This window comes from Ursus arctos, unplaced genomic scaffold (assembly GCF_023065955.2).
Source record: "Ursus arctos isolate Adak ecotype North America unplaced genomic scaffold, UrsArc2.0 scaffold_11, whole genome shotgun sequence".
Lineage (NCBI taxonomy): Eukaryota > Metazoa > Chordata > Mammalia > Carnivora > Ursidae > Ursus > Ursus arctos.
The window spans coordinates 17,768,120-17,791,139 of NW_026622775.1; the positions used below are offsets into that span (position 1 = coordinate 17,768,120).

General features: G+C 37.8%; 1 protein-coding gene across 1 annotated transcript in view; it reads right to left on the reverse strand.

Annotated features, from left to right (window-relative positions):
- ANKRD50 (ankyrin repeat domain containing 50) overlaps positions 1 to 21,593 on the reverse strand; it is a 35,918-nt gene extending 14,325 nt beyond the window's left edge. The window contains exons 1-2 of the mRNA XM_026499297.4: positions 21,315 to 21,593; positions 18,821 to 19,768 (exon numbers count right to left, since the gene is read on the reverse strand). Of these exons, the coding sequence (XP_026355082.2) occupies positions 18,821 to 19,332 (512 nt within the window). The 5' untranslated portion in view covers positions 19,333 to 19,768; positions 21,315 to 21,593. The remainder of the gene's footprint in view (positions 1 to 18,820; positions 19,769 to 21,314) is intronic.
- Positions 21,594 to 23,020: the final 1,427 nt, after the last annotated feature.

The window sequence follows — 23,020 nt, forward strand, 5'->3', positions numbered from 1 at the left end:
ATATTAATGTATGCTTTTTCTTTTGATTAGGGTTAGCATAGTATATATTTCCTCATTCTTTTCCATTTAAACTATGTGTCTCTTTATATACAAAGTATACTGTAGGCAACATATAATTAGATCTTAACATTTTTCCAAGCAGAAAAACTGCCATTTAATTAGGATATTTACCATTTACATTTAATATGATTATTGATATGGTTCAGTCAAAGTCTACAGTGTTCTTGTACATATCATTCTGCAAAGTATAAGCACATCTGTAAGATATATTACTAGGATTACAGTTGCTAGGTTAAGGGGCATACCTGTATATACTTTGGTAGTAACTGACAAAATACCCTCCTTAAAAATTACATAAATGTATATTCCCAACAGCTATGTAAGACTGCCTGTTTAATTTTTACACATATACATTAAAAAAAAGGCATCACTGTAGATTTAATTTACATTTTGCTTATCATGAGGCCAATCACATTCACATATGCCTAGGAGTCATATTTCTGTTTATTTTTTATTTTATTTAATCAATTAATTTATTTATTTATTTTCAAAGATTTTATTTATTTATTTGACAGAGAGAGACAGCGAGAGAGGGAACACAAGCAAGGGGAATGAGAGAGGGAGAAGCAGGCTTCCTGCTGAGCAGGGAACCTGATGCGGGGCTCGATCCCAGGACCCTGGGATCATGACCTGAGACGAAGGCAGACGCTTAATGGCTGACCCACCCAGGCGCCCCCATATTTCTTTTTCTTTAAAAAAACTGTGTCTTTATATCCCTTTGCCCATTTTACAAAAGATTGTCAATTTTTCTCTTTTTGGGACTCCTTAGTATTAAGAAAATACATTTGTTGCTAATTTTTTCCACTCTTTGTTATTTTTCTTTTTGACTTTTTAAGGTATTTTTTTGACATGCAGTTTCTTTTATTATTTTTATACAGATAATATATCAGAGTTTTTTTTTTTCTTTTATGATTCCTGAGTTTTATGTCACATTTCTGAGGGGCCTTCCCAACTCTAAGCTTAAAAAATATTTCCTCATGTTTTCTTCAAAAGCTTTGAACATTTCATTTTTTAATCAAATTAATTCTGACATAAAGACGTGACCTAGGGTTCCAATTCTTTTTTCCACATGGCCCCACTGATATCCCAAAACTATTTATGAAATTATCTTTCTCCTATTGATTTGAAATATCTTCCTTTTCACAGAGTAAACCCTCATATATATTTTGGGTATGTTTCATCTCATTCCACCGTCTTACCATCTTTTCTCCAAGCACTTTTTTTTAAAGATTTTATTTATTTATTTGTCAGAAAGAGATAGTGCGTGTGAGAGAGCACAAGCAGGGGGAGTGACAGGCAGAGACAGAGGGAGAAGCAGGCTTCCCCCCAAGCAAGTAGCCCAATGCAGGACTCGGTCCCAGGACCCTGGGATCATGACCTGAGCTGTAAGGCAGACGCGTAAGCGACTGACCCACCCAGGCATCCCTCTCCAAGCACTTTTATTTCTGCTTCATGTAACTGTTTAACTCAGGCAATTGCTTATTAATTATATTTTCATTTAAGGCTATATGTTTGGCCATAGATTTCTTTTGTTTTATGACAACATTTTTCTGGTGAGTGTTTCTTGGGCTCTGCTTCTCGGATTCCTTCCTCTTTTGTTCTTGAGATATATTTTTATGTATCTACGACAGCTCTTCTTCAGTAAGAGAAGTTCCCTCTGGACCAGCAATTGCAGGTTAGTATCCAGTGTCCAGGCTTGTAAGAATTCTCCTTATGACTCAGAGTTACAGGCATGAAAAATTTCTTTGAGCTTCTACTTCTCCCCAGCCAATTAAGATCAGAGGCTGTGGGGTTACACATAAGGCAGGGTTTCTCACCACAACCCCCTCCCGAACTACCCCCAAATGTCTGACTCATTCTTCCCTGCCCTCTTTGTTCTTCCTTTCTGCCTAACACGGTCCAGGGGAACTTCCAGCATAAGTTTATAACCTGTCTCCATGGTTCCAAATAAGAGCCTTTATATACTCTTGATGATATTCAGGGTATGTGCTTATTTTAAAGAAAAAACGCTCTGCCAATTTTGTCTGCATCTCAATTTGATATCAACTTCCACATTATATTGAGGTTTGGGCTTATAGTTCTCTCATAGTTTTACCTTCTTGCTTTTGTACTATTTTCCATGCCTTACTCAGTCATATTATAACCAGAAGCCAATATATGGCTTTAAAAATGTTGAGCTATTTTTTCTAGCCTTGACCTCATCCTAAAGTCAAAAGCAAAAATCCCCCAAACTATCTGCTATCTATCTCCTGTGTGGATGCCCCACAGGCACCTCAAGTATGATTAAAGAGGTGATCCGAAGGGGCACTGCACCACGATGTTGATTGCAGCAATGTCCACAATAGCCAAACTATGGAAAGAGCCCAGATGTCCATCAACAGATGAATGGATAAAAAAGACGTGGTATACACACACACACACACACACACACACACACACACACACACACAGGAATACTACTCAGCTATCCAAAAAAAAGAAATCTTGTCATTTGCAATGATGTGGATGGAACCAGAGAGTATTACACTAAGCGAAATAAGTCAATCAGAGAAAGATAATTATCATATGATGTCACCCAAATAAGTTCTTCCCCACCTGCCTTTCCCATGTCACTTACTGCGTATCTCATCATACCCTAGTTTCTTTTTTTCTTTTAAAGATATTATTTATTAGAGAAAGAGAGAGAGTGTGTGCGAATGAGCATACAAGCAGGAGGAGGGAGAAGCAGACTCCCCGCTGAGCAGGGAGCCTGACCTGGGACTCAATCCCAAGGTCCCTGGGATGGTGACCTGAGCTGAAGGCAGATACTTAACCAACTGAGCCACCCAGGTGCCCCATTATCTCCTAGTTTGTTAAGCCAAAATCTTAGGTTTCATTCCTAAGTCCTCCCTTTTGCTCCAGTCACAATGCTCTCCTTTCACTTCTAACAGCAAACATATCTTTTTTTTTCCCCAAGCCAATGCGCTTGGTACTCCCTCTGCCTACAAAGTTCCCCCGTACAGAATTTCTTATCCTTTATGTTTCAACACAAACGTTGCTCCTGAAAGACACCTTCCCTGATCACCATGTCTTAAGAAGACTTCATCGTTACTTACTACTGTTACTCTAAACATTCCATCTCAACTGTTTTCTTTATAGTGCTTATCATATCTCAAATTAATTTATTGCATTATTTGTGTAATGTTTTGTAAGGTTGAAATGAAGCTCTTCCACCGCTATACCCCACTCCTATAGAACTTGGCTCTCTCTTTCTACCAAAATAGCTACTCTTCACATCTTCTCAACCTTTCAATTTTGAAATATACCAATATTCAGACCTTGAATCTTCTCTTTCTCTATTTACATTCACTTTTTACGTATGTTTATTAATGCCCTTAAGTACCATCTATATTCCACGAAATTTATATATACAGCCAGCACCTCTTTTCTGAATCTAGACTTGTGAATCTAACTACTTACTCAACTTCTCTGCTTAGGTATCTAATGTTGAACATATTAAAACCAAAACTTCAGACCTCTAACCCTCAACTTGTGGTTCCCTTAGTCTTCTCCGTTTCAGTAAAGGGCAATCCCATCCTTCCAGTTTCTCAGGCCAAAATTTTAGAATCGTCCTTTACTCCTCTTTGTTTTTCGCATACTCAACATCCATGTCCTTTCAGATCAATCTTAAAAATAATCAAAACAGAACAATTCTCACTACCTCCACCACTTTACCCAAGTCCAAGCACCACTGCCTCTTACCTCCATTTCTACACTAGCCAGGTACTGATTTCCTTGCTTCCACCTTCACCAACCCAGTTCTCAACAAAGTAGCCAAAGTGATACTTTAAAATCTTAATCCATATGATGTTAGTACTCCGTTTAAAAGACTTGATGTCTTCCAAACTACTGAAAGTAAAAATAAATGTCCTTACAACAGCCTTGAAATCCGTACATTGTATGGATCCTGTTCTCTACTTGGGTCCTACACATATCCCCCCTTGCTTACTCTGTTCTAGCCACACAGGCTCCCTTACTTTTCTTGGATGGTATTACACCAAGTTCCACTTCAGGACTTTGCACTTGATATTTCCTCAGTCTGGAATGTTCTTTTCAGAAACTTCCTTCACAACGCCCTAATCTCCCCTATGAAAAACTTAATCCTTCTCTCATAATCTACCCAGTGCATCCCACAATCTCCCACAATCTCCCTAGTACTATCCTCCTTACTCTAGTTTGATTATCCACCAGCATTTACTGTCAATTGATATGCTATATAGTATGTTATTAATATTTTATTTTTCAACCAACCACCCACTCCAATCCAAAAAAATGTAAGCTCAATAAACATGGATGACATTTCCACTTTTACTAATACACCCCAGTATTAAGAATGGCATCTGGTACATTCCTAGTATCCAATACCTAATTGTTAAATGAATGAATGAATGAATGGACCAAAGTATAAGTGAGAACTCAAAAATACATACATACATGTCTGTATCTCACACTGGTAGTATTACAGATTAATAGTGAAAGACATGCCACTCAACAAATGCCAGTAGAACAATCAAGTAGAGAACAAGTTTTTAAATATTAAGACCCAAAAAGGATAAAACAAAAAGGAAATAATTTTAAAAATACTCATTTTTTACATTTCAAAACAGAAATTTTACAAACAAAATGACAAGGCATAGGATCAAAGATATCTAAAATAATAAGATACCATTTCACATTCACTTTCTGAAACATAAAGAACTATGACAATGTAGTTTCAGTGACCTAAAAGAGTAATGGAAACTCAAATATACAACACTATACAAGGATAAACTGACACAATTTTAAGGTTAGTTTGGTGCTATCTCACAGAGTTGAAGATGGATATACATACCCTATGATCCCAAATTTCATTTCTAACTATGCAATTTGGAGTCACCCTTCACTATTTCATTCTTAGTATATATGCCCATAAGAGAATGTTCTTAGCAGCACGGTTTTAAAAAAGTTTAAAATCTCAATACATCTTTTTGGGAGTGGGGATGTGGGGTGGGGGTGGGGAGTGAGAGCACACCCATGCACCCAAGTCGGGTGGGGAGACAGGGAAAGGGAGAGAGAGAATCTTAAGTAGGCTGCATGCTCAGTACAGAGCCCAGTGCGGGGCTCGATCCTATGGCCCAGAGACCATGACCTCAGCAGAAATCAAGAGTCGGACACTTAACCAATTGAGCCACCTAGGTGCCACCAAAAGGGCTGAGTACATCTTTGAAGGAATATCAACAAAACAACAACAAATGAATTATAGCATAAAGACTGGAATTATATGTTGTATAGTAGTTAAAATGAATCCTGCAGATCCACATATAACAACATAGATAACATAAAAAAAAAGTTATACAGAAAATATTGCAGAATACTGCCAGCAACACAATGCAATTTATAATAGAAGAGTGGTTTTGAAAGTGTGGCCTGAGGATCACTAAGGGTTTCCTATACCCTAGAACCTTTCAGGGTAAGAAAAAAACTAAGATGTGATTTGCCTTTTCACTCTAGTTATCTCTCAAGGATGCAGTGGAATTTTCCAGAGGCTGCATTCAAAAGCAGATATGATAAACCAACTGTCTTTTATTAAGCCTAATATTAGAAAGAGTTGTAAAAAATGTAAAACAATGGCCTTCGTTTAAGTATGTGGTTTTGGGGGCGCCTGGGTGGCACAGCGGTTAAGCGTCTGCCTTCGGCTCAGGGCATGATCCCAGCGTTCTGGGATCGAGCCCCACATCAGGCTCCTCCACTATGAGCCTGCTTCTTCCTCTCCCACTCCCCCCTGCTTGTGTTCCCTCTCTCACTGGCTGTCTCTATCTCCGTCGAATAAATAAATAAAATCTTTAAAAAAAAAAAAAAGTATGTGGTTTTGGGTTTGGTTTTTTTTTTTTTTTTGGTCCTTGACAATATATATTCTTTCATTGAAATGTTACGTTAAATGTAATGAATTCATTATTAAATATTTATTAGCATATATTTTTAAAATTTATCACTTTAAATTTCAAATACAGCAAATACTGATATATAACCCACATAAACAAAGGTTCTTTGAGGTCCTTAATTATTTTTAAGAGTGCTAAGAAAACCTAAAATAAAAAAATTTTGAGAACTGCTGATACGGAATCAAAAATGTATAAAACTTGAGCATATAACAAGTACGTGAATACACATACATATCCCCCTATGTAGTCAAATTGCTGTTAGTCAAACTACACAGATATAAAAGACATTCCAGACAGTCCATAAGCGGGGTCATCTTATGGGGTGTGAGATCAAACTTAGATACCTGGAAGGCTTCAAATGTGGTTTATTTTTTTCTTCAAAACAAAACGGAAAACTCAGACTTAAAGCAAATACGGCAAAATAGGTAGGTAGATGCATATTTGTTTTCCTGTTTTATTTACTTCCTTGTGTAACTCAAACGCTTCAGGGGTAGGAACAATCTATCATTTTCTCCACAAATTCTTTTTCTGCAACCATTTCCTGTACTTGGTGCCATTTTTATGCTTCAATTCCTGTGAAGTACAGCATTTGCAAGCTGCTTCTCTCTTTAGTAAATTAGCTATTAATAAACATAATAATTGAGATTTAGGCTACAAAACTTTTTTTCTCCTTTCTAATGAATATGAATTTTAAATGATAATCTCAGAAAGATTTATAAGAATGAAACTATGAAACGCAGATGAAGCTAGGGATTTATGGCAGAGCAGGAAAAGGTGGCCTCATGATTCACATCATATAACAGCAAACTGATGTTGTTAAAGAGCCTTCCATTTTATAAAAACCAATTTCAACATGCATTATAAGAAACTACAAATAAAATAAAAAATACTGGGGCGCCTGGGTGGCACAGCGGTTAAGCGTCTGCCTTCGGCTCAGGGCGTGATCGAGCCCCACATCAGGCTCCTCCGCTATGAGCCTGCTTCTTCCTCTCCCACTCCCCCTGCTTGTGTTCCCTCTCTCGCTGGCTGTCTCTATCTCTGTCAAATAAATAAAATCTTTAAAAAAAAAAAAATAAATAAAATAAAATAAAATAAAATAAAATAAAATAAAATAAAATAAAAAATACTGGTTCAAATGGATCCTTGTCATCTAAACTATACAATCTCTATATATAAATTGCTCCACAGAAAAACATGTACTATTTCAAAACTGAATGTGGCTAGAGCAACACAAATTATCAATGTGAGCAAATTTATAATGTTTTAAGTTAAAATATAATTATTCCTCAATTCAAGGAATAGTTACTGAGTCTCTACTATAGTCTATGCCCTGGAGAAAGAAAGGGAACAAGACAGGCACATTGTCTGCTCATTCCAGTAGGTAGGCATAAAGTCAAAGTAAACAAATGCCCAAAATAATTTCAGATCATGATAGACACTGAAAATTAAAAAATAAAGAAAACAAAGTGGGATGATCTGATTTAAGACACTGACTGAGTGGGGAGACTTCGTAAAGACTAATGGAGAGGAAAGGCTCTCTGAGGAGAGAACAGTAAAGCTGGCATCCAAGTGATACCAGAGCAAGCAGTCATATAAAAATCCGCAGGCTGGAACTGGACCTGCTTCAAAATAGAGTAAGGGTAATGATGTGGATAAAGAGCAATGAACAGAGACGAAAGTAGTACAAGCTGAGGTCAAAGGCTAGGCAAAGACAGGACCATGTAAAGCTTAGATTTTATTCTAAAGGTAGTGAGAAGCTATTGGCAGATTTTAAGCAGGTAAGTAATATGATCTGATACTCTGCTTTGTGAAGATAAGAGGGACAAACAAAATAGCAACAAGAAGACCACGCTGGGAGGCCAGTGCAGGAATCTACACAAGAAAGAATAGAAGTAGCAGAAATGCGGCTGCAGAGAAGTGAAGGTATTTTATCACTGAAATAAAACAAAAGTAGTTAATGGATTGAGTGTAGGGGTTGAATGGAATTGAGGAATTGATGATTTTAAAATTTTTGGTGAAAATTATGGATTTCTTATATGAAATATTATTTCCTTGGCTTTTTTATCATTAGCTCTTTTTACAATAGTGGTATATTATTGGTTCCACACCTTTCTCATCCTCTCTGAACCGAAAAGCTAGCCACGACATGTCCTTCTCATGGTGATAACAGAAGCAAAGAGGATTAGCCCAACTACTCATGCACATATTAAGCCTCTGTTTGGATCATGTCTACAGACATCCCACTGGCCAAAACTAATCACATGGTTGAGCCAAATGGAAAAACTCAGAGAAGTATATTTCTCCTCTAGTAGGATCTGCAATATCATACGGCAAAGACCAAGAATACATAGAAAGATGAAGATCAAAAACAAATAATTCAATCTATCACAATTTATTTTTTTAAAGATTTTTATTTATTTGATAGAGCATAATCAGGGGAAGAGGCAGGCAGAGGGAAAGGAAGAAGCAGGCTCCCCGCTGAGCAGAGAACCCGAATGGCGGCTGGATCCCAGGACCTGGGATCATGACCTACGCCACAGGCAAATGCTTAACCGACTGAGCCACCCAGGCGCCCCAATCTATCACAGTCTCTATGTATTCAAATCATGAGTCATAATTGTAAAAGGTCAGCAGCTTCTAGAAAGCTCCAAATCTTTCTTCTAGATAACAAGTAAGATATAATTAGTTCTCTTAATACTTATTTTTCTTTAAGCAATTACGTGAGCACTTAAAATTCTATTTTATTACCAATGACTATATTTAACTATATGTGTATAGTAGAAAAAAATAACATCAGACTATATCTGGGATTAGAGGGACACCTGCATGGCTCAGTCAGTTAAGCATCTGCCTTCGAGTCAGGTCATGATCCTGGGGTCTTGGGATCCAGCCCCACATCAGGCTCCCTGCTTGAGGGAAGCCTACCTCTCCCTCACTTCCCCACTTGTGCCCTCTCTCACACTCTCTCTCTCAAATAAATAAAATTTTTAAAAAATATTTCTGAGATTAGAATAACATGAAAGAGAGAAGTTGAGTTAAAATTTAAGACAATTATATATAGTATGGTCAAAGACATAACTAGAACAACTGTAGGGTAAATAGGCAACCAATCAAAATATACTTCAAAGATGTATTTTTTTTTTTTAATGTAAGCTCTGTGCCCAACATGGGACTTTAATTCACAACCCTGAGAACAAGAGTCACATGCTCTACTGACCAACCCAGTCAGGCACCCCTTAAAAGGTATTTTTAAGGGCAGAAAAGTATTTACTTATTTTACTTCATAAAAATCAAACCACTTTACCATATGGAACCCATTTTATTTCATAAATTTTTTTTTAAAACATCAAAAGTGCTAAAAACAAAGTGAAGCAAAAAAAAACAAAAACAGAAACAAAAAAACCCAAACCAAAACTAAAAAAAATCTGCAACATACATAACTAACAAAAAATCCATATCCTTATTATATATATGTGAAGTTCTTACTAAACACTGAGAAAAATAGGAATATTTCTACTTTTTACATCTCTTACCCACTTTAACACGCTTATACGCTTAAAATGTTTCTTGAAACAACAAATGAGCTTGTGTGCTCGTCCAAACTTCTTTTGGAAACATGATACATACTTTAGATGAACAGAATGAAATTATCAAGAACTTTATCTAAACGTAAGCAAAGAAATTTGAATTTGCTGTACAGGTTATCACAATCTCAGAGAAATGACCCAAAGAAAGCAGTTTTACTATGGTTAATTGGCCAACTATGAACAAAATGAATTAGAATATAGAGGCTAAAATTAATAGATCAACTAGGAGTAGATGAATAAATGAAAATTCGAGATGATATGAAGATTTGGTGGGAAATTAAAAAAAATTTTTTTTTTAGAGGAATAGAAAACATGTTCATGTTTGAAAATGCTAACAGGAGCCACGCTGGATATATAAACAAATGAAATGGTCTTAGAAGAGATTAGGATAAAAGATTTAAGAAACATTCTAAGAAAATGATTAAATACCTTAGAACTAACTAATAGAAAATAATCAAAGAAATCTCTAGAAACTAGCTGAGGGCAGTGCTTTTCAACTTTCAATGTGCACAGGATTCACTTAGGAAATGGGTTAAAAGGCAGATTCAGATTCAAAAGACCTGAAATTCTGCATTTCTAATAACTTCCAAGAGATGCCAATAATGTTGATCTTAAGATCACACTTTTAAGTAGAAAGAGTCTAAGAAATAAGAATTAAACAACTTAAAGAGTCTGTTTTCCCAAAATTCCAGATAATGATCGAGTTTCATATTATATGCTTTCATCCTGTATTCTTCCATCTTGGCACTTAAGTTGCATTTTTACATTTATTTTTGTGATTATTTGTTCAATGTACCCCCCCCCCCCATAACCCAGTGTCCTGTTTGGCTCACAGCTCTAGCCCTGACACTAAGCGCATTTCTGGCACCCAGCAGGTGCAGAATGTTGTTTCAGAAATAAATGAATGAGCCAATGAATAGAAATGCTGAAAGAGATGCTGATTTGAAAAAGACAGAAAGATTAGTGAAGAACACTCCAGTGAAAAGATGCATGTTGATCAGAGTGAGGACAAAGGCTGTTGATGCAGATTTCATTGCTATCATATTAGATATGAGCATTGGTAGCCATAAGTAAATAAAATTATTGAAGGAGTAGGTATAAAGAGAGAAGAACTAAGTAAGATTTGTTGGGTAAACACTCACAGAGAACATGGAGGGTGACCAAAAAACATAGTGAGGGGATTCTGAAAGGAAGAAATTACAAATAATGAAAAAAGTTCTAGAATATATCATCTAAGGCTAAGATAGAGTGAGCAATGAGTTCAGGAACTACACTACATAAATAAGCTTTCTGTGAATATGTGTATATTGAAGTCAAACATCAGTAAATTAAAAAATGAGGTCATAGGTAAAAGTAGTATTTGCCTATACAAATTCGAGATGATATGAAGATTTGGTGGGAAATTAAAAAAAAAAATTTTTTTAGAGGAATAGAAAACATGTTCATGTTTGAAAATGCTAGCAGGAGCCACACTGGATATATAAACAAATGAAATGGTCTTAGAAGAGAATAACAGAGTTGGGGGAACTGGATCAAATTAGGGTGGGGAGACCCCATCTAAAGAGAGCAGCTAACTCAGTTCTACCAGATTACCGATTCAAAAGAATGAGAATCTAATATTGTCAAATTTCAATTTTTTTTTCAAGAAAAACTAAAAATCTGGATGTGTGGGTGAAATTTCCCAGATTGGGTAAAAAATATTCTACTCGTAAGGCATAACTTTACTCTCTCTGGTTTAAAAAAAAATCTGACTTATTAAGAAGAAAATGAAAGAACCGCCAAGCAGAACTAAAAATGCGACTGAAATTAAACAGTATAAATATGGAAAAATATGTTATGTCATTAGAGCAGAAGTGATTAAAGGCAGAGGAATGGTTCAGCAAATGATAACGAGTACCAGGAACGAGAACCAAAGGTAGCAGCTCTTAGATATGAAATATAAAAGAGAAAGAACCCATCAAGGGTGGAAAGAAAAGGTTTTAGGAAGGGAAAGATGGGGGAGTCTCAATAAATGAAGTCCATTTTAAAGTAAAAATAACATGGTTAAAAATTGGAAACAACAGACAATTCAGTGAAAAATGACTTAGATTAAAAGAAATACAGAATTTTGATTATGAAAATTATATTAATCCATTTATTTTATTTAAAATGTGAACAGCAAAGATACTTTACAAGATCTTTTAATCTGATAATATCTAAGAATGCATAATGTCAGTCATTTTAAGTAGTATTAGTTATACAAGACAGATAATGGAAGGGAATATTTTGCCTTGAAAATGCCCCCAAAACTGAGGGTAAGAGGGAAGCACACATTCCACTCTCATTCTGTTCTTGGTCCCTTTGTTGAGTATGCCAAAAATACTTGGAGGCAGTTAAGACAGAAGATAGACATCTGGCCACTTAAAACTATCTGGACTGATGCCATATTCATACATGCTAAAGAGCAGACACAGCAGGTTAATAAATTAATAATCACTGTATCAGTCTGGTCTGCACTGAAAAGTGACCTAAATAATATAACATTTCAATTCCCTTTCTTATGCAAGAACTTCAGCTGCCTTTCAATTAGGTTCAAACATATTCTAGATAGGTAAGTAGCATTATTCATTCATTCAAATGATAATCATTTAGCACTTACTATATGCAAACTGCTGTAGAAAAGCACTATGGTAAATATAAAAAATTAATCAGTCATGAATAATGTCATGAAGAAGCATATGCCTAATAGAGGAGATAACATAAGAGATATGCATAAATAACTACGACAGAAGCTAAAAATCTGAAGAGATACAAGTGAAAAATTATAAATGTTCAAGGAGAAGGAAATAAAAAGACTAGAAAAAAGATTCAACCATTTGAGGATTCCTATCTGACATAAAAAACAAATGTCTTGGTCTTCTGGCTTCCAATCCTTTTCTAACAAGCATCTCACAACTAACACAGTTTCTTGCTAAACTCTGAAAGTTTAGTCATCATCCTAATTCTTCTTCACAATTTTATTCCATTTTCACATTACACAGAACAAAATCTTTTTATAAGGAAAATTGATATCACGCATAGAAAACTCATACCTCGTCCTGCGATTGTTAACTAGAAATAAAAATTAGAGAATGGTATCTACCAGGAACAAAAATTTTATTTCCCAGCACCACATCCATCTAAATCTCCAAGAACATCCTTGGGTTCAAGGACCATGACAATAAGGTTCAGAAAGGAGTTTCTGGTTGAATGAAATAACCATGTTCAGTTGTGCTTCTAACCCAGTCACAGGATCTGAAACTACTACACTCCTCCTCAGATTCCCTCACTTACATACCTTGACACTTCTGTCAAAAATAACTGGGATTCGTTTTACAGTTTTATGACTACCAGGAAACTCTAACACTAACTCTAGAAAATACACAAAATATACAAAGTTTTGCAATAAGAGCCTGAAGGGGAAAAGGCAAAAGAAATCAGCCTCTAATTCTCAAGTAAAGACGTAATTGTCATCAACTTAGTTCCATCAACAGAAATGAGAAAAAAAAAAAAAAAAACTAAACACAGTAACAATAGTTTTGCAACTTAACGAATTAAGAGAGAAAAATGAAAAAGGGAAAAAAAGAAATTAATGGGTCTTCATTAATCATTCTCTTTAGCAGATCATGTAATTCTTTCCAACCAGTGTTAAAATATTCATGTGTTGCATGGACACTATAACAAGTATTTACCCCAAATATTATTTATCTTTATAGAAATAAGATAAATACTATTGTAAGAACTTAAGCTTCATGAAGGCAGGACATTTTGTCTGTTCTATTCACTGATTTATCTACAGCGGAACTCTAACACAGAGAAGGCTCTCAATAAATATCTTCAGCTGAACTGTGCTTAAAACACTAAAGACTCTCAAATATTGCTATAAGAATGAATCAATGTCAAAAGAAATTTTGTGACAACTGCATCTAAAACTCAAGATAGTATATCATGTCAGAAAGGAAAGAAAGTAGCAACATTTAACGAGATTAAAATAATGTTCCTCTTATTTTTATTATCATATAGAAAAAGACCAGTAATTAACAAGTTACCACGTAGGTGTATAACTTGATGTAAGAAGTTTTTTTGTGGTATTACATATTATATATAGTATCATTGAAGATAAATACTAGGGAAAAAATTAGGAAGTAAACTGAAGAAAAGTGTATAAGATGCATTCAATACTGGGATGGATTCCCTAATTTCTCTTTCTTCAGTCTCGTTATTCGTGTACAGAAATGCAACTGATTTCTGAGCATTGATTTTGTATCCCGCCACGTTACTGAATTGCTCTATAACTTCTAATAGTTTGCGAGTGGCTTCTTTTGGGTTTTCCATATAGAGTATCAATAGCACCAAAAACCATACGTTACCTTGGAATTAACTTAACCAGAGACGTAAAGGACCTATATTCTAGAAACTATAAATCACTCTTGAAAGACATTGAGGAAGACATAAAAAGATGGAAAGATATTCCATGCTCATGGATCGGAAGAATTAACATAGTTAAAATGTCCATGCTACCCAGAGCAATCTACACTTTCAATGCTATCCCGATCAAAATACCGAGGACATTTTTCAAAGAACTGGAACAAATAGTCCTTAAATTTGTATGGAACCAGAAAAGGCCCCGAATCTCCAATGAACTGTTGAAAAGGAAAAACAAAGCTGGGGGCATCACAATGCCGGATTTCGAGCTGTACTACAAAGCTGTGATCACAAAGACAGCATGGTACTGGCACAAACACAGACACATAGACCAATGGAACAGAATAGAGAGCCCAGAAATGGACCCTCAGCTCTTTGGGCAACTAATACTTGATAAAGCAGGAAAAAACATCCGGTGGGAAAAAGACAGTCTCTTCAATAAATGGTGCTGGGAAAATTGGACAGCTACATGCAAAAGAATGAAACTTGACCACTATCTCACACCATACACAAAAATAAACTCCAAATGGATGAAAGACCTCGATGTGAGACAGGAAACCATCAAAATTCTAGAGGAGAACATAGGCAGCAACCTCTACGACATCGGCCAAAGCAACCTTTTTCATGATACATCCCCAAAGGCAAGAGAAACAAAAGATAAAATGAATTTATGGGACTTCATCAAGATTAAAAGTTTCTGCACAGCCAAGGAAACAGTCAGAAAAACTAAGAGGCAGCCCACGGAATGGGAGAATATATTTGCAAATGACACTACAGATAAAGGACTGGTATCCAAGATCTACAAAGAACTTCTCAAACTCAATACACGAGAAACAAATAAACAAATCAAAAAATGGCCAGAAGATATGAACAGACACTTTTCCAATGAAGACATACAAACGGCTAACAGACACATGAAAAAATGTTCAAAATCATTAGCCATCAAGGAAATTCAAATCGAAACCACACTGAGATACCACCTTACGCCAGTTAGAATGGCAAAAATAGACAAGGCAAGAAACAACAATTGTTGGAGAGGATGTGGAGAAAGGGGATCCCTCCTACATTGTTGGTGGGAATGCAAGTTGGTACAGCCACTCTGGAAAACAGTGTGGAGGTCCCTTAAAAAGTTAAAAATTGAGCTACCCTATGATCCAGCCATTGCACTACTGGGTGTTTACCCCAAAGATACAGACGTAGTAAAGAGAAGAGCCATATGCACACCAATGTTCATAGCAGCAATGTCCACAATAGCTAAATCGTGGAAGGAGCCGAGATGCCCTTCAACAGATGACTGGATTAAGAAGTTGTGGTCCATATATACAATGGAATATTACTCAGCTATCAGAAAGAAAGAGTTCTCAACATTTGCTACAACATGGACGGCACTGGAGGAGATAATGCTAAGTGAAATTAAGTCAAGCAGAGAAAGACAACTATCATATGATTTCTCTCATCTATGGAACATAAGAACTAGAATGATCAGTAGGGGAAGAAAGGGATAAAGAAAGGGGGGGTAATCAGAAGGGGGAATGAAACATGAGAGACTATGGACTATGAGAAACAAACTGAGGGCTACAGAGGGGAGGGGGGTGGGGGAATGGGATAGGCCGGTGATGGGTAGTAAGGAGGGCACGTATTGCATGGTGCACTGGGTGTTATACACAACTAATGAATCATCGAGCCTTACATCGGAAACCGGGGATGTACTGTATGGTGACTAACATAATATAATAAAAAATCATTATTAAAAAAAAAAAAAGATGCATTCAATACTGAATTGCTTCTCTGTAATTTCCCCAACTTTGCGGATCTGTGAAGAACTAAGATTTTTATCAATTTTCCAATACTATTAAATTGTTTCACACGTGAATATATGAAACTATCAATATTATCAAGCGTTAGATGCTAAAAAAGTAACAATACAAAACTGGTTTTGGATTTTTTTCAAAAGTAAAAATATTTTTACTTGCTTGTATTTCATCTCCCACCATGTTATAATAAGCTTTTATCTGTCTCCTTCAAAATATTATAACTTCTTGAAAACAATGATTGCCTACCTGTTGAATTACATTTCTCCCTGCCTAAATAAAATAGATTCTTATTAAAATCCTCTGAAGGACTTAATTAACAAACCAATCACCAATAAACCTAAAATAAAATCTTGACTCTCTGTCCAAAAGTAAAGGCTTAGATCATCTAGTGCCATAGACTATGCAAAAGTATTTCTCTTTAACTATGAATTGTATTCTCATATTTGCCTTTGACTATGGTTATATTAGAGCTTCACAGTCTTAGAGGAAATGTACTCTATGAATTATCAGAAACAGCTGTTATAATACTAGAGTTACCTAATTTACGTAATGATTAATTACTTTAATGATGAAGAAAGAAAGTGACCCAGGGTTTTGAAAGATCCAGGAGGAAATTAAAAGCACCAAAATGTTCCACATACGAAGACTATGCTTCCTCTATCATAGTACATTTTGGGAATACAAAGTGATTAGTTCCTTTCGTCAGTCAGAAAATCAGGACTGGTGTGATATTTACATATAGCTCTAATTGCTTCTTATTTCCCTTCAATTAGTTAATAACTAAAATTCACACAGGTAAAAAAAAAAATAGAAGGACCATCTGAGTAGAAAGACCTTTTTTCAGAAAAATCTATGATACCATACAGAAAGATATGCTTGAAATCAGAATATAGCAAAAATACAGTTATCAAACATGATTTTAAATATTTAAAGATGAAATTTACATATAAACTCTAAGAAAATACATTGTAATTTAGTTGGACTAAGTTCAACTTAGTTAGCTAAATTCTTTGAAACTGATTTCCTAAGGTGTTAAATCCAAATAACTTACAAGAAATGAAATTATAAAAAATGAAAATTCAGCTCTTCAGCTCATGATAGGATCTTCAGAAAAAGTAGGAAGTCAATAGGAAAAGAGTTGTTTATGTACAGAGACTTTAAGTCTCTTAAAAAGTAGAAACTTACATAGTAAAGATATTATTGATTTCATACACAGTGATTCCACTGAACCTGGTATTTCATATTTGTGCACCAGTATCACCTAACAGATTTACTTGTTATTTAAAAATGATCAAATAGCTTTAACCCTGATGTTGGTGGCTAACAGCAAAAGATAACAGATTTGCCCTGAGTTTTACTGGACTGCACTTATACATTAAAAACTCTGCAATAATATCACACCTCTCAAAGACACATCCCTTTGGGTGACTTTAATATACCCATCCCATGTTTGAATTCTATACCACTATCCATAAAGATCATTCCGGACTACTACTTTATCACTTACAGGGGTAATCTGAAACCTACACTCAAATCACAGCTGTGACACACACCCCTGTCCTCCACAAACTTCTAATCTACTCTCCCCCTCAAGCCCTTCCAAGAACTTCTATGATTATAAACCTGTATACATACACACATACTTCAAATCTGAGCTCTGCCACTTACTAGCCTTTAACCTTGGACAAGTTACTTAGCCTTTCTGTGCCTCGGTCTCCTCATCCATGAAATGGCAATAATAATAGTATCTATTTCACAGGATTGCTATGAAAATAATTAGTATTTGTAAATCATTTAGAATACTGACACAGTGTTTGCTATATTATTAGTATTTTCAAATCACTTAAAAATTAATGTTTCATACCATTAGATATGAGGACAACATAAAAACAAACATCACTCCTTTCATAGCAATTCAAATCCTGCTTAAATGACTCCTAGAGACACACAGAGAAACAGAAATACAGTCACACATACATACACGTATGCTAATCTCCACCGCACAGTATACCCGCAACTTTGGGAACAAACTTTCGCCTGCTAAGAACTACTTACTATGTAGGGATAAAAGTATATGCAACATGAGTAACTGAAGCAGCAGTGAGGCAATAAGCAGGTACAAAAATAACAATTTGCTTGCTTCTTTTACAATGGGCAGAGGGGTGATACGCAAAAAATTATTTTCAGGGAATCACGTTTTCTTTGCTCACTTGCTCTTAGACCAATTCATTTACCAATGGAAAAACCCTTAACTGAGGTTAGGAAAAAGTTGTTTTTCATACTGCTCACTAAAAGACTAACATTATGCCAGATTTTCATTATTTTATAAATATCCATATTTAAAAGTACCACCCAACTTTTTGTTTACTTGATAGGGAAATAATTCCAAAAACACAGATTTTCTTCAGATTCTCAATAGCCAACGATCTCTTCCAAAATGAACTTGTCTTACTTAGAGAAAATAGTAATACTATAAACAAAAAAGATAGTAGATGCTATGCTGAGAGTTCCTTTAAATTAAGCACCATATATAGTTTCCCCTCCCTGAAAATGTAGCCTATTTTCCAGGCAGCTAAGTGGTTTTCTCTACCACAATAAATATCCCTTACCAGTTATAGGTAACATTCGAAAAGTAAATAAACAATTGCCATAAGTTTGAAAAAAAATTAAGTTTCTGCAGTGCTTCACATTCTGTTATTAAACAAGATAAAAGACATACTTTTAATCCATATCCTGTGCAACACAAAGCTTAAATTTTGTTTCCTTCGATACTCAAAGTAAACATATGTATTTACAACTACAGATTGTCCCCATATGTACAGAAGTAGTACAGGTACCCCCACAAAATTTAAAAAACAGACAAAAAAACTAAAAAAAATCTATATCTATATATCTAGAAAACAAACACGTTAATTTTTGCTTAGAAACCAGAACATCATGGCATTCTTATTGTTACCTTTTAAATGCTTCAGCTGGGTTCCTTTCACATTCTCCAGGCTGTAAGAGGCTTTGGACTGCTGGATCCCTTAGCTTATCCTCATATCCTTGGAGTAGTCCACTGCGGCAGATCTGGGCAACTAGACTTCTAATAAACCCTCCAACACACAAAGTATCAGAGTCCTGTGCTTTGCAGAAATGAAAGGCCAAAGCCTGGCGATGTAAACCTCTCTGCAAGCTTGTAGGTGAACTTGGCCACAACAGCTCAGTACATAGGGCTGTCTTGCCACTGCCAGGCCCTCCTACCAACAACACACCCCAGGCAGCTCCTTTTCCAGAGACAACACTAGCATTATTCCCAGAATTCATTACAAGGGATGGTGTGTTGACAGCACTATTGCAGCAGTTAGTTTTCTCCTGGAGGCAATGCTGAAGCTTGTGGAAAACCCACTCCCTACAGTAAAACTGCTTCCCCTGCAGTAAACTCGTTTGAGCCATTTTGCAGACTTTCTCTTCCCAAGGATTAGTCATAATAGGTTCCTTATCTTCAACATTTGCTAGATCCTGGATACATCAACACAGGTCTTTACATCCATTAGGACATAACTTGCAAATTAAGTTGACTTTGAATGATACAGTAACGAGTTACAGTAAAACTCAACAGCCACAGATGCCATTTGCCAATAGAATGTGCATGACTTTATTTGGCTCTTTACTCTTGATTATCGGCAGAGAATATATTAGTTTAATTGTCGAACTGGTGGAAAATTGCCTGGTTCCAAAGCGTGACAATACTTTCCCTAAATCTTGATGGGTCACATAACTCCATGGTTATATCTTGGAGTTTATGTGATTGTGGATGTTTCAAGTGTGCAGATGAGATAATACATCTGGAAAACTAAAGAGAACGCCCAATCTTTCAATTTGTACAAAATGCTTCTCCAGATTCGAAGTGTTAATTCTGTATCTGAAAATTAGATGCAGAAAAGATGTCCATTATAGTTAATGCCATCAAAGAGATTACATGTATACAATAGATAGGTAGCTTTATATTTCTTATTGAAGCATAGTCACTCAAAGTACCAGACCTTGCCAATTTCAGGCATCTGGGCAATTGCCAGGGAGGGAACTGTTTCAGATTATGGTCTTTTATGTGGCAGAAATGACAGGCCACTGTTAACACCTTCTTAATCCAAAGCATTCATAAAATGCATTTTCATGAGAGTGGGTTCTTAATGAACCTGTTCACAGGTTTCTAGGTTCAAGATATCTGCAAATCAACAATTTCCACAAGTAACTAAAATAAAACAACAATACCTCAGTGCAAAATATTATGTTAAGAGTGGGTTTACTTAAAAGCTTACAAAGGATACAATTTGCCAGTTAAAATCATCTCAAAAATGCATATACTTTTAAAAAAATCCATACACTTCATCTTTGGCACTTTCAAAAAGTTGGACAATTACCCCCAGAATCATAATTACATTTTCCTTTCTGTATTTTACTTTCTCTATGGCTATGCTTCCCAAACAGCTACCTTTTAATCAAGTTACCCTAGGTTTTTTTTCAAAAAAACTTTGTGTAGAAAGAAAAAAAAAAGGCTTTATGCACACACAGGAACATCCTTAACTGTAGCCAAAAAGGTCTTTCGGACTAGCTTGGTAGAACAGCGCCAGTTAAAGGAAGCTCTATTAAACTGCACAGTCCAGCCAGTCAAGGACTCTGTTTACTCGACAAGTCACACTTCTTTGTTGATAGTTCGCAAAATCTAGGGGATGATTTCCAGGGTTGTGGCTGAGTGGGAATGGGTTAAAAAAAATTTGAGGGGAGGATCAGGATGATCTTGAATGATAAATCTAAACACAAGTACAATGTGAATTCTTCCTTCCTCTGCGCTAAAGATAAAAGGTTTCGGCTGGGGGTGAGGAATGGAATCTACTACTGTGGCCGGAGAAAAGGCTGCCGGGGAGAATTCCTTCCGAGACAGAAAAGGGATAAGGAGTAGAGTGCTTCGGGGCTGGTGGGTGTTTGCCTACAGTTCTGGCCTCTAGTTTGAGCAGATAGACAAAAGGAACTCCGGGATTCCCAGAGACGGGAACCACCTTCCGTTTGAGCAGCCTCCAGGAGCCACAGGGGGGCCACCTCGGAGAGGCCACGGACCGAGGTGCAGCTTCTACGCTGAGGTCTTCCCTTCCAGAAGGCTGGGAACGCCCCAACACCCCGCCCCGCCCCGAGATTTTGGGGTGTGTCTTTTGAAGGGGGAGGGGGTGCCCGACGTCCTTGCCAATCCCAGATGAGGGGTCGCCCCCCTGTTGGTGCCCAGCTCTGCGCCCCCACCACACGCGCCGCTCCCGCCCCCGCCCGGCCCACGGCGGAACGTGGGGAGAAGTCGGTCTGGGGCCGGCGACTGGAAAGGGTGGGTGGGTGAGTCAGGGTCGAGCCCAGCCACAGCCCCCGAGCTTCGGACCTGAGGAGGAGCCTCGCTTCTACCCCCGCTGCCGCCCCTCGGTTACCTCGGCCCCAGCCGCCGCCGTGGCCGCCGCCGCTGCGGACTCTAAGCCTCAGACACTTGCTCCTCTGAGAATCCGCGGCCGCCAGCGCTCCCCAGACTCCCAAATGCAGCCGCCTCCTCCGCCCGGCCTGGGGCTCGCTCTCAGCTCCAGATCCTCCCGTTGGCCCCCGGCAACTGCCAGTTCCAGCTGCCCCAGCAGCCTCGGTCGTGCTCCTCCCAGCCCCCACCGGCCAACCGCCGCCGCCGCCGCCGCCGCCGCCGTCAGGGCAGTGACTGTCTCAGGCAGCCCGGGACTCGGCCGGCTCCGCCCCGCCCCACTCCGCGGCCCCGCCCCCAGGCCCAGGCCCCGCCCCCACCAGACCGCTCGGCCTTTCTTCGCCCGTCGGCTCCTCCCCTTGCCCCCCCCACTCCCCCGACTGCGCCGGCCCACGCCGCCCGTGCCTGGGCGTGTGCGGGCGTCTGGACCCCGCTTCCCGCGTCGCTGGGGAACCTTTCTGGGGGTGGCCTAGGGGCCCCGCCTCTCGGAGGGGGCGGAGAAAGGGGCGGGGGCTGCGTTCTCACGTCCTCGAGCTCACGCGAGTCGCTGCCCCCACCCACCCCGTCACCACTCGGCCCTGAGCCTTTCTTTGTCTTCCAGGCAGGAGGGACTAGCTGGCTTTGGGGGCCATATCCGCTTCTAGGAAGGGCAGTTGAGTTGGGAGAATTGCCCCTTGCCTCTCCCTCAAACCCCTTTTTCCGAAAGACCACTCCGGACCCATCCTATTCTTCAGTCGTCCGGGTTCTCTTTCAATCCATTAAATTCCCGTGATGCTTTTACTTTCTCAGTCTGGGACTGAGAGAAGCAAGGAAAGGACTGGGAAGAATATTGTAAAAATAAAAAATAGTAGGGGTATAGGGCGACATTCCCATGCGCCTCATGAAAAGGACATGGCCTCCACCAGATGGAGGTTCAAAGCAGTCATGATTCGGTCTCAGGCTCCTGCCTTCCTGGACAGTTGGATGACCTACAGGGGCCACTATAGGGGAAAAAGTCCATAGTCGAGGTCACGCTGTAGAACCAGGTAAACTGCCTTAGAGGGCCTGACTATAGGCAGTTACTGCTGAACTAGACAGGCCAGTTGTTTGCACTCACCTGGACCTGGGTTCTTTAGATTCCAAATTTCTGCTGGCAAGGTAAATGTATCGTCAGCTGAGAAAGTAGAAAATGTGCTATCTTTATTGTTTTGTTTTTTATGCTAAAGCCGTGAGCTTGCCATCTCCCATTCACCATTAATTTGAACGTTTATTTCCCAAATATTAAACCAGCCTCCCATCTGTTTTTTCTGGAATTTCAAAGTACAGCTATCATCCTTAAGTAGAAAATCATAAAACCAAATAGATTGTGCTTGTGCTTACCCTTCCATTCTGTTTATTCCTAGCCTCCTAGCTTGTTGATCTTAGCATTTAATTCATTTTTTGTGAATTCTGGGGTTCTTTTCCAAAGCACAAGCAAAAAAGGCAGAAGATATAAATTCTCCAGAATTAGAGAGTTGAAAATTGATTTTTAAAAAAATAGAATTTCGATTCGCATTTGCTTAAGCAATTTGAATTACCACTTAGCTTGTTTGCCACGCGGCTTCATAGTCATCGAGTCCTTCAACTTCATGGCTATAATACTATATGTTTAGACGAAAATTATAACTAAGTATGTACATCATACTATAATTT